Below are 27,965 nucleotides of genomic sequence, written 5' to 3' on the forward strand. Positions count from 1 at the left end.
TAACTATATATTTTTTCCTAGTAGGTGAAGTCATGACCCACTGTACTCTGCCTCTGATTGGTTTATGTGGGAATTTTTTCCCCATCTGTTTAGATATTATCAATATAGTATTTATCAGGTCATATAATCATTCTCTATGGAAATTAACTATCTGCATAATCATTATTTCACAATTATACAAAAAAAAATACCAACAATACAAAATGATGTTGTCACGAGGGGCATTGATGTGAGGCCAGCATGGCAGGTAACAGTTGACTTTTTGCAGCGTGCTCAAGTAACGCTAAATTTTTTGGCAGCATATTCAAGCCATGAATGTACTAAGGCTCTTGTAAAACGTTCAAGACTCAAGTCCATAGTTGGCATAATGTGTGAGAGAACGGTCAGGGTCACGGCAGATAAGCTCCACCTCAGATGGGTATAAAAGAATGCAAGTCACAGATTCAGTGTTATTCGGTATCTGGTCTGCGGACCAGCCCAAGTTTACTTGTATTATGCACAGTAAATCTAATATTGCATTGAACTCTGCTTGACTCAGTGTATTTATGACTCTTGAAGTTTTTTTTGTTTTTAATTGAACATACAAGTTGTGAAGACTGGCCATAACTGAAGGTTGTTTCTGCCACATTTACCTTGACATTCTTACCCTAACCCTAACTAATCTCACTCCTCAGGCCTAAACCTAATCAATCCAATCAATGAAGGCAATGATTACTAGCCGATCAGAGCAGGCAGAGTATGTTGGGGGTCAGCCTAAGTTAAATTCGCAGACTAAAAATGAACTATATTAAAGAAATCATCTTCATGTCCAAATATTTTTACTACTGGCTCCAAAATTCAATAATGACGTCGGTCAAAAATGCAACAATCGAGGCGTCAAAAAGCAGTGGGTGACGTCACGGCGACCATGTCCATTATTTTGAAAAACTCAAACCGGAAGTGATTGTCTCGGTATTTTTGGGGCTCTTGACGAAGTGGAAAGTTGCTGATCTCATTTCACTTTGAGGAAAAACACAGAGCAGGCAGAGCGGCCGCCGTTTCCATCCTCCGGATTGTGTGTGTTGACGGAAAAGCGGCGTGTTTAGCTCCACGATGTCCGGGCACGGCCACGGTCACGGGCACGGGCACGGCTGCGGGTGCGCGGGCGAGCACGAACCCGCCGAGAGGGGCCTGGAGTACGGACTGTACCAGCGCATCGACCTGGAGAAGCTGCAGTGTCTGAACGAGAGCAGGGACGGAGACGGAAAGCTGGTATTCAAACCGTGGGAGGAGCGGAACCAGCGGGACAAGGTAACCGTGTTCCAGAGCCTCTTGACCGGTCAGTTACCCTCGGTCTACCCCCCCGAGTGAGGGTGCAGGTCTGCGGGGAGTGTCTCTGCATGCGGTGCCTCACTGCGCAGTTACAAAAACAAACAAACAAAACAACTAACAGACTTTATTAACACTGATGATGTTACTATTTAAATTAACTCTTGGTTTAATCTCTGCATGTAATTTATTTTACTAATTTGGGCTGGGCAGTATTTTTAAATTAAGATAAGATACTCCTTTATTAGTCCCACGGTGGGGAAATATACATTATTGCAGCAGAAAGAGCTTCAATAGAAAGAATAAAGCACAATAAATAATAAGTACACAAGCAATAAAAGACAATAGTAGTAAAAATAAATAAATAGTAACACTAAGTAATATTGGTGTTGATTATTTTCATACACCGATTTATATCATGATGTGCCACAAAGTCAAATGATTAAACTGACGTAGAGCTGCAGCAATTAATTGATTGGTTGCCAACTATTTTGATAATCGATTTACACTCTTGAGTCATTTTTAAAGAAGAAAACTGCAAAATTCTCTGATTCCAGCTCACGAAATGTGAGTATTTAGTCCGCTATGATAGTAAACTGAATATGTTTGGTTGTGGACTGTTCAGGATTTTTAAAAAAGACATTTGAGGATGTCATATGGGCTTTTGGAAAAAATTGATCAACATTATTCACCATTCTCTAACATTTTATAGACTGAAAAACTAATCAATGAATCAAGAAAGTAATCTACAGATTAATCAGTAATGAAAATAATGGTTAGCTACATCGTAGTTTAAAGCAATGCACTTGATACATTCAATCTTTACTAATACAATCAAGCACTTTATTAGGGATACCTGTGCAATCCAATACAACAGCTCTGTAGAGATGCACCAGTACTGATACTGATGTCGGATGTTGATCCAATACTATCTCAAATAGCTGCATCAGGTGTTGGTGACAATGGGCCAATATGTTATTGGATACCATTATTTTAATAAATCAATTTTTTACATTTTGTTTTACAGAGTTAGGAAATCAATGTTTAAGTTAAGCCTGATTTTGCCCTGCACATAAAGTCATGATCCCAGTCTCTTCCAAAGAGTGAGGCATACAGCTTATTAATCAGGATCGGCTGATACCCAAAGCCGAGGTATGGGTATCAGTATTAGGACTGAAAAAGTTGGATCGGTGCATCCCTGCAGCTCTGCTATAAATGTTACTCTTACAAAGCATAGCCTTCAGTTTTTATTGCCATAGTTGGAATTCTACTTTATGTTTATTACCATGGTCATAGTGGGTGGTGGTCGTGTACTGTAGTGCATTATATTGACAAGTGTTCCTAATATTTTTGTACACCCCATAAACATACATGATTATGCCATCGTAATGCTATAAATATACCCACACTGGATTATATCTCTAAAAATACACAGAAAAAGCTTTTTAGACCCTATTGTAGCAGGTAAGTGGCCAACATGTCAAAGCTTAAAACTGATATCCTGATAATTCAGTTGGTCAAGCAAAAAACATCCAACAATACTCAGTGTAGATTATCAGATATGATCGCTAAAAAAAAAAACTGTTGTAGGAATCAGAAAAATAAAGAATGAAAGAAGTCACGTGTTTGCCTTTCTTCCTAGTTTGTCGAGAGCGACGCAGATGAAGAGCTGCTGTTCAACATCCCGTGAGTACTAAAAATCCAACATCATCATCACAGTCATCGTCATGATTAGCTTTAAACTTCATCTATTCTCTTGCATGAACAGCATATTGAGAGTATCTAGCTTTAGTATTTTGATGTGTTTCCATGTGAAACAGGACAGACGAACAGGAAGTAACGATTGGTGGACGTTGATTTGAACATTGAAAAGTGGGCGAGTCATAATGAATTTCAACTCAGTGCTATTAGAAATTGAAGATTGATCGATGGGTGGATGTCAGGATATTATTGGGAGAAATTGGTTCAAGCCTACGTAAGCACACGTCATGTCAAAGAATTCATGTTTTGGTATTTTTGGCATATATTGTTAAACAGGTGCACAATATGACGCTTAATGTGAAGGGAAGGATGCTTGTGCCAGTAGGGGTTTAGTGGCTCAACTTCACCTACGTACGAGGTTTCCTGCAGACAGAGAAACAAGTAACAAAAAAGGAATCCAGTCTAATGCCTCATTCAACCCAGGTGGCAAGAGTTATATCCAATGTGCTTCCCTTTTCAATGACTCATTTATGATATTGCCACAAATAGAATTGTCCCTGTGAATTTAAGAGGCAGGAGAATCATGTTTTCTTTTTTTGTAGTACCTTGCAATAGTATAATCCATGTTTTCATTTATTATAGCCTCTTTATGTTCAGCTGTTCTCAATTTTGGATTATGATCCGTTTGACCCACATATGTAAAACCATGTGGACACTTCAGCATATAGATGACATGTAGACATACTTCACTATTAACACACTCTTTAATTTTGTACTTTTTATCTGAGTGACGTTGGCAAAAGTCTTACTGTTATAGCAACGTGTACACGGCTGAATGTACATGATGCATTTTTTCCTGAGCTCCATTGCCTTTTTTCCCAATTGCTTTCAATTGTATGTGGCCACCAATAGAAAATGTGCTCCAACCAGCGTCTTTTTTTCAGAGTTTTGTGCGGCTGCTCCAGGGCTTTTACTTAAAAATCTATGAGCTTTTCAGAGAAACGCTGATGTCGTCAACCAACCGTCGGGCAACCAATCATATATTAGACTATTAGACTGTGTGTCCTTTGGTTGGTGCTCATGGTGGAAAAACAATGTCAAAGAAGAACAAGAATAACAAATAGATGATGAAAACCGATAATGAGAGGGGCGATACTAGTCTATCATACAGCTGCGGTTAGTGGTGTCAAGATATTGTTGTCATAGAAACAAAAACCCAAATGCTTAGTTCAGTCCTTTTTTGTTTTTAATGAAATCTGCTAATTAAAAATGTAAATCATAGGATGCTGTGGTGTGCTGGAATATAGATGTTTTTTGTTTTACTGATTTAAAGTATATTTGGATGGCAACATACAGTGAATCTGTGTTAACTTGTATTTTACCCAAAAATGTGTTTCTATATAAAGGTTGTTATTAATACTGAGATGAGCTCTTTTAGTTCGTCTGTAATTACAGACCAAAGCGATTCAGGTTCTAATTTCATTTTTAGTTTTCACATCTCTGCGTTCATCTCTCATTACAGCTTCTGCTTACTTGCCTTTCACAGCGACCTATTTTTTTGTCCTGTTGGCGTCTCGTCTCTGTGATTTCGCCCCGTTTTTGTCAAAGATAGCAAAGAAACTCTGTGTCATCTCTTTCAGTTTTACAGGCAGTGTGAAGTTGAAAGGCATCATCATCTCTGGAGAAGACGACGACTCTCATCCAGCTGAGATAAGACTGTGAGTGTCTGACGCTGCCTCTTTGATCAGGGGTCAGGGAGGTCATGCAGATTTGACATCTCAAAGCACACAACCGTATGTAAAAATGTTGCTCCTATAAATTGATTGTCTCCATTGCAATTCATCATGTCACCTGAGGATCATGAGACAACGTTTTTCCAGTTGGCAAGGTAGAAAGTCAAAATCACTGTGTGACTTTGTGTAATCTCAGATAAAAGAGGTGTGAGAGAAATGTGTTGAAATCAAAATTAAACCTTTATTGTTACACATGCAGAGACCAGTCAGTTGCACAGTACTTTGCGCCCCCTTCTGGTCACCATAGGTAATTAAACAGAGTTGAAAATTAAAATTTAAAAAACTATGAAAATGTAAATTATGAGCACAATATATAAAAACTTAAAAGATAAAAAATACAAACTTATATATCAATCAATCAATCTTTATTTATATAGCACCAAATCACAACAAAAGTCATCTCAAGGCACTTTACAAATAGAGCAGGTCTTTAATTGAATTTAAAGAGACCCAACATTCCCACAAGCACTTGGTGACAGTGGCAAGCTAAAACTCCCTTTTAACGGGAAGAAACCTCAGGCAGAACCAGGCTCAAAGTGAGCGGTCATCTGCCTCGACCAGTTGGGGTTGAGAGGAGGAGGGGGGGGGGGGGGGGGGTAAAGAGGAGAGAGAGAAAGGACAGGAGAGAAGCACATTGAAATACAAAGAAAAAACAACACTTAGATATCACATTGGTATTTATATATCTGTAACGTCCCATCTTATAATCAAGTAATAATAACAACAACCACAACAAAAAACAACAGTCCCATTGTAACAGCCACTGCTTCTTTTTGTTGCATCTTAAAACCAAGAGAGCCAGAGCACTTTTATCCTATTTACGATGTAGATCTACTACTATCCACCAGGTGTAGTAACTGATATCTGACAGTCAGACACGGGTCACCACCAAGACGTTTTTAGACCCATCTGGCACAGTGTCAGGTGATTTATACCTGCAGGATCACTGTTATCACACAGAGATCTTTAGTTCAGTGAGGCAAGAGTCCTCCACTGATGTATCGCTGCTCTCCTGTCAGGCTCTCAGTGGAGAAAAAACAGGATCAAAACTGAAGCAGCACTTTTTCTTTTTTTTTTAATTGACACATTCTTCACAATTCACTCAATTGTCCAGTGTGTGTACGGCTAATCGCTACTAAAGGCTGATGATGAGAAGCTTACTGCTTTCTCACTCCACATCCCCAGATTTTTTTCTTTTTCAAATATTTTCAGCTCTGGCCGACGATGACTAAAGTGACATCACATGAAGCAGTTATTTAGACATCCTGCAGCTTCCTCTACAGCCATAAATTCTTTATACTACTTTTTCATATATGCACTTGTACTCCCCAAGACGTACATACGTAAACATCTATTTCTCGTCTGTCTGTCCTGGAAGAGAGATCCTTCCTCTTTTGCTCTTCCTGAAGTTTCTTCTATTTTTTCCGTGTTAAAGAGTTTTTTGGGGGGAGAGAATTTCCTTATTTAGAACGAGGGTCTTAAGGATAGAGGATGTTGTATTGCTGTACAGATTGTAAAGACCCCAAATGCAAATTCACAATGTGTGATATATTGGGCTATATGAATAAAAATAGACTATAGATTATAGTACTCCCACCCTTTCCCTCACCAGAGAAAGGTAATTTCATCAATTTAAACTTCTCTCTTAACTCTTCTCGATTTTGGTTTATTAGGTACAAGAACATCCCTCAGATGTCCTTCGACGACACCGGCAGAGAACCCGAACAAGCCTTCAGACTCAACAGAGACCCTCGTGCTGAGCTGGAGTACCCAACCAAGTGAGAACACAAGCAGGAGTCCTGTTTAATTTCAGTGTGATTCAGTGTGGCCGCTGGGCTGAAGCTGACAGCTGCACCCAGCTCACTGCTGACCAGCTCATACTACGAGGACGAAGACGTTCAGGATGTCAGACAGACGTTTAACACGTTTTAAAGGCACAAGTGTTAATAAGAGACATCTGAGACATACACATCAGGGCTCTGTCACCATCCCAAACCACACATCTGTTACAAATGTCATCTGTAATAAATTGTATTAAGGAGTTAAAGTAGATGCTCACTTTACTGTAGAAACATTGTGTCATATTTTTAAGGCTTTTAAATTTGCCCACACAAGAGATGTAGACAAGATAATCTGGATCATTTTCACAGCCTGGACGCTCAACAACTGTGAAATATAATCTGGTCAAAGAAGCGTTTTAAAGACAAATGAAACCGAATCTGTTTATCTTTCTGTTAGCTTAACATTTACACACACACACACTCACAATCTACCATCACTGTTTTAACTTCCTATCAGCCTTCTAAACGCAGCGCGACGACTCCATCCTGGTTTTGAAGATTACAGTTATTTCTCACGTACAGAGTGTTTTGAGTATGTTTGGATTTCTCTTTTCCTTAAGTGTCTCTTTTTCTTTCATGATTTCCAGGATTGCTCGTTTCTCCAGCGTTCAGCACCTCTCCATCCACATCTCCAAGAACTTTGGAGAAGAGAGCACCCGGGTCTACTACATCGGCCTCAGAGGAGAATACTCAGAGGTCAGTCTGAACTTTAAACGCCACCAGTGTGCCGAAGCATCTCTTATTCTCTTCGTCTAAATGCCTTAATAACATGAGTAACATTACAAAAATATCTCTCACATATGTTTTGTATGTGTGCAGACTTAACCAGGATTCATATCATTATTAAATGAAAAGAGACAATATTTTGGGGAGGAATTTCTTGCCCTCGGGATGAAAGATGCAACAAAATAATGTCTTATCGCTCTGGTGTAACTCAGTTTCCCTTTCATCTTCAAAAGCATGTTTGTCACTTGGTACCATGCTGATATCCATTTCTTTACGTGAAAGAATCAAAACATGACATCTTTTACATTATTCTGAAATAGTTGCATCAAGCCACGTCGTCCCACGGCTCAAAATTGCCGTTTTTTACGCCCGCGGCCTCACAGCCATGCGACTCATCGTCTGCTTCAGAGGATCAGTTTGTTCCATTTTTCACTCCAGTTCATTCGCTCCATTATAATTTTCACAGATTTCTGAGGCTTATTTAAGAGCTTTTAATCTTTTTATGTCTCAGAGTTTAGTTCCTGAAGCTTGATGCCTCGGGTTTTCTCTGCAGAACCAGTGAAAACTGTTTTATTTGAGATGATTTACATCAGCTTGAGACTGGATGGAGTATTTGGGTGGAGAGTCACTCGTAGTGGTTCCCAAAATGGGGAGGCGTTAAGCTGTTACAGGGAACTGTGCTTAACCAGAGGGACAAAACATTTAAGTAGAGTAAAATTTAAAAGAATCTGTTTGGTTTTTAGGAAGAATGTATAAACAAGGCTGCTCTGATGCTATGAAAAGTCCGATTTTAAAAGTTTTTGTACAAACTTTCCCATTTCCTTGAATGAGAAAGTATGTCCAAACCTTTGACTGGAACTGTATATATTTAAAGTACACAATGGACAGATTATAGACAGTGAAACAAGACAAACAGGGGATGATCAAATTCCAAATGTTAAGAAGTCTGTCTTGATCTCAAGTCAACTGTTAATATACTGGGACAACGTTGTGACCTTTTGTCTTAAAACTCTGGCTAATTTACAAAACTTAAACTCGTGCAAATAAATATGAAATTAATGTTTTTGATAATGTTATTTAAATATAGTTTTTTGTGGCTCATTTTATGGTTAGTTTAGCCAGTTGATAAAAATCTAAATAGATTTACTCATCTGGGAGAAGCATGGAGGAAAAGTTGGTGATGTACTCTGTTGAGGCATTAAAACTGACAAAATGTTATTTAGATCATATTGTGTACATCCTGTTACATCATATAGTGTCACAGGAGCAATGTGCCGGCCATGAGCTCACACAATATTATCTAGAGCTGAGAAAACTATTTTGAATTATTTGAAAAACCACCATTGAATTAAGTAATATGCCAAAAATGTTGTGGTTCAAGTTTCTCAATTGTGAGGATTTGCTGCTTATCTTTGTGTTATGTGATACTGAACTGAATATCTTTGTGTTTTGGACTGTTGTCCGACTAAAAAAAGCTATTTAAAAATGTTGAATTGTTATTTTATGTACATTTTAGTGCCAATAACCATTAGTTGTCGCCCTAGTACTTCATAATAGTGCTGCTTGTCTTCCTTTGTGTTTGATTACACAAATATACAAAATTTTAAGTTTAAACTCATGACCTTTCTTGAATGTAGAGCAACTTCCTCAGCTGTGCCCCTCTGTGAATGTCCTCGTTTTGAACCAGAAACACTGTATCGATTAATGCTCACCCTTGCAGGAGGTCAACGTGTGTTCTCTTTGTCCTTTTCAAGGCTCACAGACATGAAGTGACGATCTGTAACTACGAGGCATCAGCAAACCCTGCAGATCACAAGGTGGAGAGCATCATCCCGCAAACCAACTTCATTTCCTGAAAAGCTTCAGAGAGTCGGGAGGAAGAGGAGGAGAGGTTTGATACATTGACACGAGTCGAAAAAGTCAAAGATGAGTTCAACGCTGCGTACTGGCAGGTTGGTCGAGCTCAACCGGGACTGAGCACTGAAATCTGAAGACCAGAGAGCTTCAGATGTGTCTGGAAGTGCCACGTTGTTGCTGTTTTTCTGTGGCAATAAAGAGTGAAGGCTTGAAGAATGTCGGCAAAAAGCTTAATAAATGCATGAAACATTTGACACTCAGATAAAGTCTGTTGTTATCAGTATAACCTGTATACTCTGATTCATGTCAAAGATACCCACCTCTGCAATAAAGCTAAAATAAAACACTGACAGCTGAAAATCAAACTAAACAATTGTACTTTTTGATCAATTTAACTCAAGACTTGTCTTGGTTGTCATGTTTAAACTCTGGATGCATAATCTGCTTCTCATATGAACAAAGCATTAAGCCATGGTTGCACTATGCTATTTGAACAGTGCATGGTGCTGTTATGTAGTGTATTGAACCCACTAATAACTGGATTTTACTGTGTTTTAATTACACATCTTGAGCTCATTTGACCAGAACAGATTTGTTTTACAAACACAAATAGGTGCTAGTCCAAAGGAAATGTTCTGTTGATGCCTAGCAGTAATTTCAATCAACTATAAATGAAGCCACCGTTTATGTGTAGAAGACTAATAAAGCACGTCTGTGGTTTTGAAGTGCAACACAGAGCATATTGCATTACATTTGTACATTTTTAGCTAATTGAGTTTTAAAATAAGCTGTAACTCTGTTAGCCTTGTCCTGAGATACAATCCTGAACAGTTATAAATCAATTTGATTCTTAAATGAATTGAAAGAAATCAAACATTTGCCTGCATTTCCACTCCTGTTTAACAGCTTCCAATAAAATATTCTAGAAAGACGTGCAGATGGGCTTCAGGATCTTTCAGTAGCACACAACAACATCGTCACAAATATCTGCAGAAAAAGATAAATTAATGTTTTTTTACGCAAATATCATTTAATCATTTGCCTTTTGTAAAACCAGCATATTGTCCATTGACGTCTGCTGAATGTCTTCTGCCACCTAGTGGTTCACTGTGTGATTGATGTTCAGTCTGAGCAGGACCTGGGATGGTTTCCATACCCATAGTGCTCTATGAATTGATACAGTTAATTAAATAAATGTGCTAACATTCAGGGAAAATGAACGTTTTCTAGATGAAGAGAGTGAAGTTAAAGAATTAATATAATTTGAGACGAGTGCTTGGCCCAAGTCCAAAGTCTCCTGCAGTAGAGGTCCGCTCTTTATTCCTCTGCAGTAACACTTAAATACAAACATGTCACATTCTCATCCACATGGTCATTTTCCAAAGCTTTTGAGCCAATACTTGATTGTATTAACTCACTCACTCTGAAAAGCTTCTCGTCACCTCCTCACTTTCCCATTTTTTCCCGACAAAGGGGTTATGTCATTTTTGATTTCTTTGCATTAGTAATGCAGTATGACATCATGCAGTATGTGGCAGCCTGCGAGCGCTTTTACGAGAATGTGTGAGCTCAGTATTGAAGACTGCACGGTTGGAGGGTTTAGAAAATAGGTTGTTGGAGCTCTCCAAGAAGGCTGCTATATTTAATAAGAATCCTCAACTTTATATAGATATGTTGACGGCTTTGCTGCACATTGTGTTTACAAATGAAAAATCAGTAACAGTGTGTCCCAGTAACTCTGGATAATCTACAGAAGTCATAAATTACATTTTCAATGCTGTCAGTACCACAAATGAAATGAAAATGCAACATAAACTACTGTATAAACTACAGTTACATTACAGTTAGCATTACAATATCCATGTGTTTCAAACAGTTGACTTCACTGGTTACTGTCAGTAAAACTTCAAGGACTTTGTCTCAATAAATCAAAATGAAAAACGAACACTGAAATTTGAGTAGACAAGGTATAATTTGTTATCATAGTTAAATTAATTATAGATTTTTGAGGTGGGAACATTAAAAAACAAAGTTGTTTCTAAAGTATATGTTGTAACCTAAATGAATTTTGTAAAGGTAAATAAAAATTCACAATTATAGAATAAGTCTTTTAATAAATGTACAGCTGTCTTAGGTATTGATAATCTATTATTTTATATATCATATACTGTATATAGACAGCAAGTATTCAAATAATTAACTTATGTAAACGTAAGCTACAGAAGTATTAGCAACACAATGCACTTTATGTAGAACTGCAAAATTTCAGCCAAACAGGTAAAATGTCACCCCATCAATGTTACATTATTACATTATTGGATCATATTGATGCATATTTTTTGTACACAGCAATGCATACATTCATCTCATATCTGTACTAATCTTATGTTTCCTATGCATTTATGAAAGAATCTTAGTCTGAAAAGTAACTACAATTAAATAAATGTATTAGAGGAAAGATTTACAATATTTTCCCCTGAAATATTAATATTTCCCTCTTAGTATAAAGTGACATACAATGGACATATAGTCTTTTAACTTCATAGTAATTTTCTACCGCCTAATACTGAGTATATTTGATTATAAATGTCTTTTGTCTCCTTCACTTCTTTGCACGGTTTACAAGAAAATCCTGTTTACAGTCCACATTAAAAGCTGTTTCACCTGTATACAGTCATCCAATGCTTGTGTTTATCTCTGGAGATTGAGAGCCACTTAACCTGAGTCAAATCCCTTGTATGTGTAAATATATACTTGGCCCAAAAAAGATTATTTATTATTTTTTTCTTACTTTATTTATTGTCATCACTATCATTTCATGCATTCTGCACTTAAATCTCCTATCGCACAGCAATGTTAATCCTTTTCTTTTTATGTGATTAAGTGTATCACCCAGTGAGTACAACACAATAAGTAGATAGATACTTTATTGTCATACAGGTCTGAAATTTTTCTTGCGTAAAAGTAGTAATTAAAAATAAATAAGATTACTAATATAGCAATTAAGCAAGCAATTAGCAAGGTCATCACAACAGTGTCGACATTCAAATTCATCAAGAAAAAAAGCACAAATAAATGGTAGACAAAACAACAAGAAACAGCAACCAAAGAAACAAACAAACAAAAACAAATTTAAAAAAAGGGAAAAAAATCAATCTCGGATTAAAGATCAATTTATTTACTTATTTATTTATCTTATTTAGCTAATAAAACAACAAACTATGTAGATCTATAGTGGGCGTGGCCTTGAGGTGACGTCATTACGCCCCCCCCCGCACCCCTCCTCCCCCTCCTGTGTGCGGACAGTAGCGGAAGTTCCGTTCCGTCGTGAACTGGGACAGCAAGCGGTGAGTGTATGAATCTGTTTGAGCTAGCGGGCCGCGATTTGTCATTTTTTAACCACTTTATCGCGCTCCAAAGTGACTCCTCTCGGTGTCTGTTCGTCGCTAAAGGAGTCACCTAAACAATTGGAGGGGTTTGAGGGTTTAATTCGGCTCATGTCTTTAGCTTGAGGCCGGCGAAAGAGAGAGGGGGACACACCGGCAGAAGACAATACAGTTAATGAGACGGTAGCTAGCAGCTCCGACGTTACTACTAACGCTAGCTCCGGTGTGTGTGTGTGTGTGTGTGTGTGTGTGTGTGTGTGTGTGTGTGTGTGTGTGTGTGTGTGTGTGTGTGTGTGTGTGTGTGTGTGTGTGTGTGTGTGTGTGTGTGTGTGTGTGTGTGTGTGTGTCGAGCTAAACCGGGATTAAAACCCCAACGTTTGAGATGCGGTCAGTCTGTCTCTTTGGGTTTTACACACTGAATGCCTTCACTATACTGAGGATGAGGAAGATGATGATAACACATTCAACCATTCATTGTCTTCCCTTCCTTTTCCATAGCCGCTTTCCTCTCCTTTATTCATTTATTGTAAAGCTATCGGTGCCATTTGACTGCAGTGTGTTTTAACAGGCGAGCCATTAACCTCCATCAGCAGGCGGAGAGCAAGGTTAGCTGCTGGTGTATGGTGTGAGGAAGAGGAGGAGGAGGAGGGGATGCCTGCCACTCACTGCCGCATATTATCCCGTTGTTTGCCAGCCGTCCGTAGCCATTAAGCAGAGAGCAGTCTGAGTGTAGCAGCCCGCTGTTTGTGTGTTTGACAGACTGCAGCACTTCTTTCTTTCGTTTTTTTGTTTGACTTTAATGTAATTGGAGTCATGCAGGATGGAGACTCGTGATGTGCTTTAAGTTGGCTGCAACATAAAAGCGGCATCTTCCTTTCTTGCTTGCTTGCTTTAAGTGGAAGAAGTGCTCAGATCCTTTACTCAAGTTGTGAAGCACCAATGCAGCAATTTAAAAATAGTCAATTTAAAGTAAAAAGTTTTGCATGAAAAATCTGGCTTCAGTAAAACTACACATGTATTAGTAGCTAAATGTAGTTAAAGTATTACAGTAAAAGTAGTGGTTTGGTCCCTCTGACTGATATATTATTATATATGACATAATTAGACATAGATGTTACTGTTGTAGCTGCTGGATGTGGAGCTAGTTTACACTACTTTATATACAGTTAGTTAGTTTAGACCAGTGGTTCCCAACCTAGGGGTTCAGGCACCTCTAAAGGGTCACAAGATAAATGTTAGGGGCCGTGAGATGATTAATGTGAGACAAAAGAGGAAGAAACAAATTCCGATACACAAATCTGTTTTTAGATTTCTTTCATCTAAACATTTATTGAAATGAAAAGAAACAATGTGAGAAGTTTAGAGGGAACATCACTATTTGGTGGAGCTGTTAACAACTCATAGACATCTGAAATGTAACCTGACTACACACTGCTTTTTTTAAGATGTCAAAAGTTAAAACGGTTGGAAACCACTGGTTTCATCTTTAACAATGTGTTGTATTTTAAAAGCTTGTTATATTATCCATTGTGTCAAATCTTCATCTGAAAAGTAACTAAAGCTCTCTGAAAACTGTAGTGCAGTGGAAAGTACAACATTTCCCTCTGAAATGTAGTGGAGTGGAAATATAAAGTAGCATCAAATGAAAATACTCAAAGTACAAATTACTTAAGTACCAGATTTGAGTAAAGTACTTAGTCCCTTTAAACCACTGCTTTCTTGCTCTCTTTGTTCTACTCAAAACTAAAGCTTTTTAAACTACATATCTTTTGGGTTTTAGGCAGTCAGTTTTTTCTGACTAATTAATAAATGAAATATTTATTTATAGATAATAGAAATAATAGTTAGTTACAGCCACCAGGAGAAGCGTTGACGATATCTCCATTACCAAAATCCAAGAGGACGTCCAGTTTTAAATCACAGTATTAGTATTAATCTGCTGTATCTGCAAAATGTAACAGTGACTTTTGAAGGCTTCGCTGTAGATGAAAGTTGGAAAAAATCAAGGGAACGTAAATATGCAGGTTGCTGCTGCGTCCGTTTTAGCAGCACCGACAGAGGATGTATGTGGCCAGAAAATTACATTACGTGATAGATTAAATTAAAGTGAATTAGTAAATTGGAACGAGCCCTATTTTCAGTTGTTTTTCAGGTCCAACCTGAATTGGACTCGACTCGCTTGTGCACAGCGTGACACTATTTTTAACCACCAGCCTCCTCCAGAAGCGTAGAGAGTGAGCCATTGTTTCTTAGAGCGAGCATTGAAAACCCACACTGTGCTTTATGCTGGTGCTCCGGGTTGTGGATCATTGTGAATCTGCTGAACAATAACAGGTGAAAGAAAAAAAAGAAAAGAGAGGGGGGTTATAAAAGTGATTAATCGCCTCTTTGCATATGTTACCACTTTTAGAGAGCTTGTCCTACTTTTTTTTCTGAACAGATTGTCCAACGTTCCTGCGCTCCTCTGCGTCTTTTCTTATTATCTCTTTATTTTCACTTGTGCTCTCTGCTTTTAGTCACAGTGTCTCTCCGGATCTGTGTGTTCCCTTTTTTTTCTCTTCTTTTTTCTTGAGAGCAGCTAAATTACATTTGGTAAAAGAATTTGCTGCCTACACTGAATTAGACTTACAAAATGAATGCAGGTCTTGTGATGCACATCTTAATCATTTCCTGAGTCACATTTTGTACCTGTCATTTGCTTCAAAGGGTTTTTTGTGTTTTAAACCCAACGAACGACTATTAAAACAGGTTTCTTGCTGTAATCATCCCTCCTGTTCATACTAGCCACAAGAAGATCCCTAGATAATGCATTTACAGTGTAAGTGATGGAGGTAAATGTGGCAAATCAAGTAGATATCATACAGTTTCAGTATTTTTTGTGTCAAAGTCCCTCTTTTTGTTACTATACTTCCACCGTAGCTCAGCAGGGAAGCACAAAGAGGTAATTTGATAATAAAAAGACTAAATGTGGCAGATATCCTCTTAATATAACAGCCAGTATGAGCAGGAGGAATGATTACAGCGAGGAAACCTCTTCCAGTGTTCATCTGTTGTTTTAAGACACGTTTGAAAAATGGTGAACCTGACCTTTTAAAGCAGAATAAGACTGCGGGGTGTTTCTCAGCTTAAACTGGTAGAAAATGCATGTAAGAAATCGTCCTCCTGACAAAGTTTTAATGCTTAAATAAATCCCCAAAACGTTGCACCAGATTGTTTTTCAGTGTTTAACTTTGTCCAGGTATTATTCAGCTATTACTCATTTATCAAAGGTCAGCGTGCAGGGCGAAAACAAACTCCTTTTGTCCACATTTTGAACTCCTAAATCACTCCAGTGCACCCTCTACTTCCTTGTGTTTTAACTGCGGATATGACCTTCAAGTGATAATTTGTCACCAGCCAGAGAGCAAACACATGAGGCCACAGGCCGAACCGTGCAGCGTTTAGCCGCTCACTCATAACGGCAGTGGAATTTTAACACCGAGTATAATCCCGCTCAAGGTTTACACATTAACCTTTGTGTTTCAGACATTTCCCCCGTCTCCTCACAGCTTATTTCACCAATCAGGCAGCTCACTGTGAGACCGCCTGTCCTGTCTCGTCTCCCCTACTGTTGCCCCACATCACCAGAAAAGTCAAAGGGCATTAATGAGCTTTTACTGCCCCGACTTTACTGTAAAAAATCAACCTGATCTGTTATTGGTGGCTGCCTCACTGTGCTTCAGGATGGATGTTTGCAGCGGATTTACCAGATACAGTGAAAGGGTGGAGGGAGCGAGGGAGGGAGGGCGGGTGTGTGTTTCATTTAGTTAATGAGTCTCGTCACTTGCTGACTACAGAAACCTGCCCGGCCGACACACACAAACACATACCTCATGACCGAGGTCCAGCAGCAGGTTCATTATGTGTTTGTGTGTAGACGCGGCGTGTCCAGCTCTGTTGTTCCTGTCTGACGGCTGAATGGCCGCACTGATAACCAGCCGGAGCTGTTCTTTGTCATCGCTGATGTCAAAACAACGTTTAGGCCTCCTAAACCACACGACAGATCCCACTGCTGACCCCTGTTTTTAATAAGATCCACCTGGTTCAGAATTTGAACAGATCCTGATGATCTAACATTTGATTTTTGACTTTTTAGAAAGACTGCAGCCCCTTCATTTTTTTATTAAGTCATTTAAAAAAAAAAACAACATTTGAGTTATTCTGCTTTAAGGGTGCAGGTTTGGTTTCATAGGGGCGGGGGACACAAGAAGTTGGGGGTTGTAAACGCAAAAACGTATTTAAATTCATTATGAGAATCATGATTTTCATAATATTGGTAGCTAGAGTTCAGATTAGTCCATTAATCATTTAGTCGATTGATACAAAGGTTTTTTTAAACTGGAAATGATGAAGGCCGTTAATGAAAATAGTCTCTACAAAAAAAAGAGCTCTTGACAGCCTTTTATTGATGTTTAATTGTCATGCCACTTAATGAGAATATTAACTGTTACTAAAAATATAGATTAAATGATTTTTATATACTTGAGATGCACAGGAAATGCCCCCCTCCCCCTTCCACTTATGAACATCTACAGTACAACAGCCTCGCCCAATCGGAGCGTACGGCGGTCTGTATGAAGCCTGACAGTAGAAACACGGGGCATAAAAATTCAACACAGCGCTCGCTGCTCTGAGCTGTTATAATTAAATGCAACTCAGATGAGCTTATTAAAATTTTTTATCTTCTGTCATCTGGACTTTTGGCAGCTGGACAGTCGGAGGACGCTGATTAGACAGATTTTAGTGAGTAAATAAAAACAAACTACAAATGTACTTTAAAAAAAATCTGTTTTTCAAAATTTAAAGGAACATTTGTCCCTGAGTGATTTATTGAGCTTGCACAGTCCGCTTGTCCTGCAGCTCCAGAAACCAGAAAACAATCTTCTCTAATTTAATGTGATGTAATCAAATGACTCTAAAGCCTGGAGCTGATTCATTAGCAGAAAAGTAGCCTGGTGGATTATTTGTGTATGCTGATGTCTCTTTGTAGTTTTAAAAACATACATCACGCACACACTGCCTTCGAGGAGCACGCTCTCAATACAAAAATGCAGGATTCAAAGATGTAAAGTTTGAGCTCCAGTTTTATCTGCCATGTGAATCGTCTTGTGGTTTAAAGCTCTTTATTTTTGCGCCCAAATTCACATGATAACATATTATGTACTTAATAATAACAATAATATGTACTTCCAGACTCTCCGATCTGCAGTCAGCTGACCTCCGGTTTCTCTGTCCTCTCTGACTCCAGCACCTCTTACAGTGTATGTGTGGCAACAACATGTCTGTGCCGCTGCTCGCTGAGGCCGTGACGGTGCCTGGGGGAGAGAAGGAGACCGCAGCGGTGAGTTAGACAACAGGACACACAGACACACTTTTTACTTCCTTATCTTTGTATGTTACTGATGCTTTGTATTCATAATGGGTGGGGTGTGAATGTTTGGCTCAAGGACATTTCCAAAGAGTCAGCTGTTGGTATCAAACATGTGTTTTGCTGATGGTATGTCGACCTGGATCACTGCCCGGTTGTGCTTGATATTACAAAGCGATATCACAACTAAAATACAGTGATGTCCTTTACTTTGGCTACAGCTGATTTCTTTCAGGAAAAGCACTTTAAGAAGCCAGACACGCCTTTTCTCAGAGACTTTTCATTTATCCAAAGGAGTGCACTGAAGTTTTAATCCCTTCATTTGTGTTTAAACCTGTCTTATTGTTTGCCTCTTTTAGCAGACACTCCTTTTGATAATATTGTGATACTACCGCTGCCACGATTAACTGATGAATGTAAATGAATCTGCAACTACTACTTTAAATTTAATGGGGTTTTTTTTAGAGAAAATGAGACATCTGATGAGGAAGAGCAGTATGATTGACATTGTTCATGTGATACTGATTTGATTTTTGTCTAAATAACTAAATTTGGTGTCTTAAAATGACAAATTCAGGTGTGAAAAATGTTTACAGAGTAATGTTTGACATCACATTTACCATCACCAAGGGCTTTATATCAAACCTGACACAGATTGTAAATGTGTCTCTAACACTCTGTCAAGTAGTTAAAGCTAGTATCTAATGTTCGCTCAGATTCGTTATCTTGTTGACTCATTCATTAATCAGCTCGTTCTTTATTTAAAGGACCAGTGTGTAAGATTTAGTGACATCTGGCAGAGAGGTTTCAGATTCCAAGAATTCATTTTGGTATTTGTACTAAAATCTGATATCATATTGGCAAGAGCTGTGAAACATTTCAAAAACCAAATAAATAGTAAATACCCAGCCCTTAGTTAAAAGAGCAATCCATAACTCAAAAGCAAACTAACATAAGACAGACCTGAAATGTATGTTTTAATGTATAGATAACACTATAACACTGCTATATATGAGATATCAGTCGTGTTGAAAATCACTGTTTGAAATGTATGTTCTAAAATGATGCTTTAAAAATGCCCCTAATGGTATGAAAAGGGGTATTCTCCATGGCCATCACTGCTTTCTGTTTTTTTTTTTGACAGAAATTTGTACACTATTTTATTTTGATCTGTTTTTTCACATATACCTGAAATGTATTTGTTCACAAATTTGCAGATTGGGCATTTAAAAGCAATGATCACAGATTTCATCCTAAAAAGAACATTTTCTGCCATATTCAATCTTGACCAATATATTAGAGATCCATATGATAATCGTATTATTGATTTCTGCCATATTACAAGTCGGACGTCCATTATTCCTTCGTAATGAGCAGTCACACCTGTAGCTGCACCTGGCACATTGTGTCGATGCTCAGCTGGAGCTGTGTGTACAAATTAAACTTGTCTTTCATTGAGCCGTCGTCAGGTACAGTTAAGAGATTTGTTAAACACCAGAATCAAAGCAAACTGTCACCGGATCCAGCTCTGAACCACGTCTCCAACCTTACATGGAAGAAAAGTTTTCTGATCTCGGTGAAGACAGCCGAATCTTTGATTTCAAGCCAACAGGCTGTGTGTTGCCAGGGCTCTAAATTGTTTTTATTCCCTGTCATAGTTTCTCTGCAGGGGAGTAGCGTGTGTGCAAACTGGCTTTGAGCGCTTATTTTGGCAAGAATGAGAGATTGGTGCCTGTTTTTCTGTGTTTTGGAACAAGTACACGCACTTACCAGTAGTACATGGTGTGTAATCTGATAAATTGGCTGAAAGTTCAGAAGAAGGTTCTTTTTTTGTTCTTTTTTTTTCTTGTCATCTGTAAAGTTCAAGATGGATATGAACATACTGTACTGCTCACAGGGAGATCACAAGTTTCCTCCCTTCAGCATCTAACGTCTCCTGTGTAATCAATCAATATCAGGAACATCTAAATGTCTTTGTATCTGGATTTGGATGGAAATGTTAAGATATGTTCCCAGTTATTTTGGGTTTAGCATGAATATTTATAGAGCCTGGCTGATAAAGGATTTTTGGGGCTGATGCCGATACTGATATTAGTTAGTAAAAGAAAATCTGATATCAATACATGCAATGATCTTTCAATTGTGGTTATCAAACACTTGTGAGAAAGATATGTAATGGAGGCATTTTACAGTTTAACAATAAACTTAATATAAAATGAAATAAGTGCACTGAAACAGTAAACTTCACTGATAATTTAATTATAAATACCTTAAAAAAAAACAGAAAGAAAAAACATGTACGCATACCTATATGAAACTTCAATTATGAAAAAGGATCAAATATACATAACATTCTGCCTTTAACATATATATATATATATATATATATATAGGACACCATATATGCCAACACCAATGTATCTGTGATTGAGTTATAACTTCTGAAAGTCTTACCTGCTGTTTTTATGTGTTACAGGTGATCTTCCTTCATGGTTTGGGAGACTCAGGGTGAGTGATGTTGTAATCTCTGCATGTGAGAGCATTCAGTCTTCAGTGAAAGACTTTGAGCGTAATGTAGGGAGATAGAAATAATAAAAGATGGAATTAAAAAGTTAAATAGGTAATATGTGGAAATATGGCTCAAAATGTACAAAGTGTAAATGGGATAATTTATGCCCACATTGATGATACACTGCTTGCAACTCCATGAATGACTCATTTTACAAGTACTTAAATAAGTACTTTGTTTCGGATGACTCACTTTAATGAAATGTTTGGTACTTGGTTTAGTTCTGAAATTAACATGCTGTGTCAGTGCATATAAATAAAATGGCCTTTTGTGAGTGTTTTTCTGTTTAAGTGTATCTCAGACACAGACATTCGTAACGAGCCACTATGATACTGTATACTGCATTGCACTAAGCTGTAATACATCTGGGAGTGATGCTCTGTGTATCAGTAATTCTGCTGAAACTGGATTAGAAACAAAGGAGTGCTTTCTGTGTTTTCTGTCAGGCATGGGTGGGCAGACACTTTGACGCAGATCCAGCTGCCGCACGTCAAGTTCATCTGCCCCCACGCGTAAGTCATTTTTCCTCTCTCATCCGTCTGTCATATTTTATGCTTCCATGACTGTCACTTATCAGCAGGAAGGAGAACTAACATCTTTATTCTTTGTGCAGTAAAAAACTAATAGCTTTTTTGTTTGTTTGTTTTTAGTCCAGAATGCAAAAGCAGCTTGAACTCAGTAGTTTATCTCAGATCCTGTTTGGCAGAGCGAATAAATCATTTCACTCACATTCAGCTGCTGGCTGCTGGTGACTGTAATGTTCTCGTTTCTGTCCCTCCCTCCCCCCACCCCCTGCAGGCCCCCGATCCCCGTCACTCTCAACATGAAGATGATGATGCCCGCGTGGTGAGTTGGCGTGATGAAAGAGACAGCCTTTTAGCTCAACACTGGATGCTATTGTTTCCCTGGAAACCACAATAGGCTCCCATATTTTCAGTGACAATACTGTGATTATATCTATTGATTTCCTTACACACTGGCCTCTGCATGTGTGCAGGTTTGACCTCATGGGTCTCAGGCCTGACTCCCCAGAAGACGAACCTGGAATCAAGAAGGCAGCAGACAGCAGTGAGTGTTTAATGTCATAGAATGGTATTTCTGTATTTTCTGTACATCAGTGCTGCCTGTAGTGGCTGCGATGCTCAAATATATCAGCTTGAAAGGTCTGTTCCAGTTAGATTCTGGCTAGGGACTTTCATCACATGTTACTCCACACTTCCCCTCCTGTTTCCTGTCACACTCTGCTGTTGATTAGCAGATGAAGGAAAGCACGCCAGAAAGATCCTCTGAAAAACAGATTTCTGTCTCTCCTAGTAGAGCCCAGTCCGACCAGTCTAACCACTGAAAGATGAAGATGTTGTACCTCTAAATTATCAACTTTGTAAGGAGGAGAAAAATATTATATATGTTAAAATTTGACATAAATTAGCTTCAGATAACATCAGACCAGGTAAGGTGGTATGCAGAAGCAAATAAGCAAACTTTTTTCAAGGGGCTGCATTGTTGTGTTGCTTCAGGCATATGTGAGCCATGAAAAACAATCCAGGAAGTCCAGTTTGAATAACAGATACATAAGTTTGTATACAGCAAATTATAAAACTCTGGGACAGGATTTCTCAACACTGCAAAGTTATTACAGCAGCAATTACTTTATTTTTCATTGCCACGTTTGGGAGATAAACAGTAGCATCACACCGTTTACGTGATAAGGAATCTACGAGGAATGTGCGCTTGAACTTATTTTATTGGCACGGGAGAAAAGATGCTGAATTACATTGTGGCCCTTTGTGTTGGTGCGACACTCAAATAAGTGAAGGACATTTTTCTCAAAGTGCTGAAGCCAGTCTGAACGTGGGCTTAGTTTTTGATCTTGAAAAAGGGTGCAATCCAGGTTATGAAGGTGTTACAGCATCAGTATGTTCAAAACAAAGTGCTTGTTGGAATGTCAAACTGTGTCTGAAATCCTCTTTCTCAAACACCTTCCCAACTTTGGAAAGGTGCGGCTTTTTCTGAAACCCACAACCCACCATCACACCATTTTAATATAGAAATTCACCTGCTGTGCAAAACTCAGTAGTAACACCATGAAAGTGTTTCCCCTTATTTGAATGAGTATTACGTCTAGCCCCTCTCTGGGCCGGCAGACTCTTCATCCTGATACCCTAACCCTTTGCACAAACAAATTTCTTTTGGCGTTTAGTTTTCAGCACTGACCCTGAAACTGCCAGAAATTTTTTGAAGATCTGAGGCTCCTCCCAGTGGTCAGAGGGCATAACAACCCCTATGAATATAGAAATCAGTCCTGAAAGTAACAGGAAGTTAAATGGAGAGAAGCTAAAACTGGTTAAAAAAAAAAACCTGGCTTATATAGTATGACAGAAATTTGTCTTGCCTCCATTCACCAGGCCAAATTAGCATGTAGGTACACCCCCCCCCCCCCCCCCGAATTCATAACATCTGCAGTTTATTTAACAATCTGCATTATGTGGATTACTTCCATTGAATAATACATAATCCTTGTTGTTTTCCTGCAGTCAACGCCATCATCGAACATGAGGCTAAAAACGGCATCCCCCCACACCGTATAATACTCGGTGGCTTCTCTCAGGTACAAATTCACATCTTAGTTTTCTTTGATGTTCATATTTGCAGCACAGTATATTAGAAAATGCTTGTTAATGCATATAATAAACTTATTTTCCTCTTTTTTTTCTCTATCTCTTTGTCTCTCCTCAGGGTGGGGCCTTGTCCTTGTACACCGCCTTGACCTGCCAGCATCAGTTGGCTGGTGTTGTGGCTCTCAGTTGCTGGCTACCACTTCACAGGAGTTTCCCATCGGTAGAGTCACACTTTTTTACAAGTTTTATGGTTCTTCTGCCTCCTTAATTCCAACTTTTTTATGTATTAGATGGACTGCCTTTAATTTCTATACTGAAGTAGTTCCTCGCTGTAAATGACTTTAAACTTTTTCATATCACGTTGCCTGAGGTGGTGAATAATGTGTTTTTGACAACTGAGCTTCACTGTGCAGAATGATGTATGTGCTGTTTGTTTTCTTGGTGTTCACCTTAAATTTGAGTTTAATACATGAGCATGATTTATGACATCACGTTTAGTTTGAAGCCAGCCGTGGTTCAGTATGCAACTTACACAAGCGTGATGTGGGAACCTCAGTGCACAAACACTCAAAAATAGACCTTTCAGTGAAGTTGGAGACATCTTGTGTCCAGCAGTTAAACTTCTGAAATGAAAAGTATTTGTATATGCATAGATTCAGGATTTTCAATGTCATATAAATTATTTCTAACAAAAAACATAAAAGACAAAAAGTCATTCAAAGCAGAGTGTTTTCAAAAGTCCTGAAATATTTCTGAGAGGAGGGCTTTAAGATTACTTCCACACCCAAATCGGCTAAAACCAAAAACACTGTTCGCATGTAAAAAATTGTTTTTTTTTTTTAAAAAGTTGATTTTCATGAGGGTCTCTGTCCACACTAATTGCTTAACCAAGTAAAAAGGAGAAATATTTCTTTCTCCTTCCTCTCCTTCAGTTGACAAACTTTAAAAACTGTCTGTCACAGCCAACATCTGACAGTGTGGTTACTCTGCTGGTAAAACCTCCGTTCTGTCTCCACCTTACCTCCATTATCACTTTAAGACTGTGTATTTAGACACAGTTTTAACACTGTACACATTATTTAATCATCGTCTGTATTATACTTCTCTGTTTCTGTTGTCAAGATAAGCGGAATAGCACTGATTTGATGTAGTAGTCGTATTTGTTAACCAGACAAATCAATTACTGTTTTATGATTACATCTGGTAAATAAATACAGCATTTATTGTATCCAGGATTATAGGTGACATAAAGTTGTCATTTCTGTCATTGTTTTCCAAAAGATGAGCTTTCCTGGAACTATCCACCATAGATATTGTTGTATTGGGGATGAAAACTCTGAAAATCTTTCTTAGTGTTGACCACAGTCACAGTCTATGTCGTCTCTGCTCTGCAGGCATCAAGCGGCCACAAGAATATCCCCATCTTGCAGTGCCACGGTGAGATGGACAACATGATCCCAGTGCAATTTGGTGCCATGACGGCAGAAAAACTCAAATCAATAGTCAACCCTCAGCTGATTACCTTCAAAACCTACCCAGGGGTCCCTCACTCCTCCTGTCCTCAGGTAACCTTACCACTGAGTGTGTTTATGTATATTTGGATTCATATTAAAGTTTTTTTTTCTCCTGTTGATCAATGTAAAGTCCTAATTTTATCCACCAGGATTCAGTTTTTCGAAATGAATACAAACAAACACATACTCTCATCATAATTAAAGCTGCATTAAGATATTTTTTGAATCAAACGTCATTAAAGAGTTAATTCGATTTAGTGTTCATATCAAAAATATTGCTTAACACAGTTTTAAATGTTGAAATATAGTGAGAATAGATGGAACTCCTTGTTCCAGAAGTATTTGCCACAATGTAAATTCCCCTTTAAAGTTTTCAGGCTCTGCTCGATGTTCCTCAACATCGAAGCCCAGGAGTCTCCTGGATAATGTATCAGTACTTTGTGTTAATGCCTGGGCAACTTTATACTTAAGAAGTCACGATTTTTCTGTTCTTTGTGATGTGATGGATGACACTAAAAGCTCTGCCTACTGAGATCAGACAGGCTACATCTTCAGTGTCTTTTAAACTCATCTTAAAACATACTTTTATAGTAAAGCATTAATTAATGTTTAATGCACTTTATCATCCCACTCTTGCCACTATTATTTTTATTTTACTTTATTAAACCCCATGTTTAATGATATCTGTGTTTGGTTTTATTTGCTGTTTAATTATTTCCTCTTTTTCTGTAAATTTCATGTCATAACTTGAAGAAAAGTTGAAGTTTTTTATTATTATCATGCCTACACGCGACTTGAAAGTGCTTCACCTGCCATTCATCTATCTGCAGAAAGTGAACTGACTTTTGATTTCTAGAAACTTGAACGGCTGAAATAATTCCTCCCACTTTCAACTCAACAACTAGACTTTCCTTACTTAAGATCATCTTAAAAATGTAACTGTTTTCTCCCCTTAATTTTGTAGACAAACAGTTATTTTCTTTTTAATGCAGGCTCAGTATTTTGGTACTTTCTATAACTGATAAGACAACATTGATCCATTTTTTTTGTCCACTGTACCAACATAATTTTTTTCTCTCCTGCAGGAGATGGAGGCTGTAAAGGAATTTATTAAGAAGTATTTGCCCCGGATCTGACCTCACCTCATCCCTACTGTGACCCCCTGAGACACTGACCTCTCACCCCCCTCTCCCCCCTCCAATCTGCCATTCTCCCAAAGGAAACAGCCATGAGCACCCCCCCTTCTTCCACACACATTGACAAGATAACAAACACACGCATGAACACGCACTCACATTTTCACGGTAAAGATTGGATCCACACTTCTAAAAAAAACATCTGCTTCTCATGCAGTCCAAGCTAACGACACTCAAACTGAAAACAGATCTGTCACACACTGATTTGATAACAACATAATTAAGTGCTAGCACTTACAAGTCTTAGCCTTCGGAGGGAGAAACACTGACTCACACAGAACATTCCCTTTGGATTTATTTAAAACCTGTCTGTCGCCTCCATCCTGATCCCACTTTTACTCCATTTTTACCTCATTTTGTTTCATCTTTCCCTTCCTTCAGCTGTCACATCCTCCGTTGCTTCCACTGCCACGCCTCTCCCTCTTGCATTGCTGTTTCAGTTTGTAAGAAATACACCCTACCTGATTCTGTTTGTGACCATACTGACCGTATAACTCCAGTAGAGTTAGCGTGGTGTGATCCCACACAGTCTTGCTCAGGTGCAGTGAGCGCTGGTTTTTAGGTGGTTTCAGAACTGGAGCAGCTGGTTTCCCCATCAACACATCCACCACACTACCTACCACCCCATGACAGAACAATGCAGCCTGTCCTGGTCTTGCATCAGTAATCTACGAAGGCTCCTTTTTAATGAAATTTCTACAGGAGCCTTTCTTCTCTTTTTTAAATGAGTGTGATTAAAATTTGCTGCATTATATGAATAAAATCCAATTGAAATAAAACGTATCAATCGATATTTTTGCTACCCTGCGCTGTTTATTTCAAAAACTACCACACCTGCATGTTAGTAGTTTCTTTCTGCTTTGATTATGTGATTCTTTATGTAAAAGTACCTCAGTTGATTTCTTTTCTTTTTTTTTTTTAAATAAGATTGTAGGCTTAAAGGTGAATGACTAACTGTATGAGATGCATGAAATAATGCATCACTCCAGATGGTTGCAGACCCGCACAGACTGCACACCACAAGTCTTTTCACTGTTCCTCCCACCGAAAACATTTTTCTCACTGAAGTGCTCCTGTGTCCGCAGCAGCCAGCCCATAAATGTCTTCCTCTTCACCAAGTCCCTGTTCATTTTTAATGGTTTTTGATTTTTTTTAAACATGCTTATGTGTTGTTGTATTATTCCATATCTTCATCCACAACACCAAAGCAGTTTAAAACTGATGGATAGCATTTACTTCCACTGTAAGAATATATAGTCACTTCCCAGCTCCCTCCGTTTGGCAACTTATTATACTGTAACCCATTGATTAAACATAAAAGGTCAGATTTAAAGTGAAGCCCCGCACTATTAATGTTCACTTATTATTTAAAAAAAAGGCTATACACTGGGAGAGCTTTGGCAAGAAGCTGTTCCAACATAACTGAAGAGTGATTTTACAAATAAAAGTTAACCTTGAACAACTTGTGATCCTTGGACATAGGAGTGTAACTCTGAGGAGTCGTGTGTGCTTAAAAAAAAAAAAATCAGGTGTTCTGCATTTTCCTCTGTGAATGTTATTTTTGCTCTCCTCATTATTACTTGTTCTTCATTGCTGTTTTCAAACCTGATTTAAAAACAGTGTAAAAGGAAGAAAGACATCTGATTTGATTGTTGTTCAGTAAATCAATGAATGTCTCTCTTATCTCCTTGAGTGCTATTATATTTTTTCCTTTTATATTTTCTCCAAATCTCTGATGCAGCCCTGCGTTCTGTGCTTAATTTGATTGAGATTGTTTCTTCTCTTTGACACCTTCACCATTTAAAAAAATTATTCCAACATTTCCCCCTGTGTGACAACGTCACACTGTCTTGTGTGTTCTCCTGGGTTGTATGTTGTCATTGGTTAAACTTTTTACATGTGTTTTTGTTTATTGGACTTATGTTTCATTGTGTTTTGTCACTGTTGTCATCTCATCCTCTTTTGTGTGCGTTTATAATGATGAGCATTAATTAAACATGTTGAGGTGAGACAGGTGGTCTCTCCACTTATTTTGTTTCCAAAACACCT

At 38.3% G+C, this 27,965-nt stretch overlaps 2 protein-coding genes across 3 annotated transcripts; both read left to right on the forward strand.

Moving 5' to 3' along the window:
- The first annotated feature begins 992 nt into the window (after window positions 1-992).
- On the forward strand, window positions 993-9,576 carry pithd1 (PITH (C-terminal proteasome-interacting domain of thioredoxin-like) domain containing 1). Its single transcript, XM_062436373.1, has 6 exons — window positions 993-1,290; window positions 2,951-2,994; window positions 4,650-4,727; window positions 6,476-6,580; window positions 7,231-7,339; window positions 9,124-9,576. The coding sequence occupies exons 1-6, from the start codon at window positions 1,093-1,095 to the stop codon at window positions 9,223-9,225; spliced, it is 636 nt and encodes a 211-aa protein (XP_062292357.1). The 5' UTR covers window positions 993-1,092; the 3' UTR covers window positions 9,226-9,576.
- Window positions 9,577-12,536: 2,960 nt separating this feature from the next.
- On the forward strand, window positions 12,537-26,830 carry lypla2 (lysophospholipase 2). Of its 2 annotated transcripts, none has more exons than XM_062436004.1 (10): window positions 12,537-12,573; window positions 17,845-17,992; window positions 20,496-20,527; window positions 21,035-21,100; window positions 21,387-21,434; window positions 21,586-21,656; window positions 23,123-23,196; window positions 23,325-23,426; window positions 24,601-24,771; window positions 25,806-26,830. In XM_062436004.1, exons 2-10 carry the CDS (start codon window positions 17,915-17,917, stop codon window positions 25,854-25,856), a joined length of 693 nt encoding a protein of 230 aa, XP_062291988.1. In that variant the 5' UTR covers window positions 12,537-12,573; window positions 17,845-17,914; the 3' UTR covers window positions 25,857-26,830. The 2 variants fall into 2 exon arrangements, with proteins under 2 accessions (XP_062291988.1, XP_062291989.1); XM_062436005.1 differs by having other exon boundaries at window positions 12,565-12,573; window positions 17,900-17,992.
- The last annotated feature ends 1,135 nt before the right edge of the window (window positions 26,831-27,965 follow it).

This window comes from Scomber scombrus, chromosome 16 (assembly GCF_963691925.1).
Source record: "Scomber scombrus chromosome 16, fScoSco1.1, whole genome shotgun sequence".
Classification (NCBI taxonomy): Eukaryota; Metazoa; Chordata; class Actinopteri; order Scombriformes; family Scombridae; genus Scomber; species Scomber scombrus.

Bases quoted from the DNA above. Each gene is read 5' to 3' on its own strand.
- lypla2 (XM_062436004.1), top strand. From the start codon at position 17,915: ATGTGTGGCAACAACATGTCTGTGCCGCTGCTCGCTGAGGCCGTGACG. The intron at 17,993-20,495 runs GTGAGTTAGACA...TATGTGTTACAG, and splicing joins GAGAGAAGGAGACCGCAGCG to GTGATCTTCCTTCATGGTTT. The intron at 24,772-25,805 runs GTAACCTTACCA...TCTCTCCTGCAG, and splicing joins CTCACTCCTCCTGTCCTCAG to GAGATGGAGGCTGTAAAGGA.
- pithd1 (XM_062436373.1), top strand. From the start codon at position 1,093: ATGTCCGGGCACGGCCACGGTCACGGGCACGGGCACGGCTGCGGGTGC. The intron at 2,995-4,649 runs GTGAGTACTAAA...CATCTCTTTCAG, and splicing joins GAGCTGCTGTTCAACATCCC to TTTTACAGGCAGTGTGAAGT. The intron at 7,340-9,123 runs GTCAGTCTGAAC...GTCCTTTTCAAG, and splicing joins TCAGAGGAGAATACTCAGAG to GCTCACAGACATGAAGTGAC.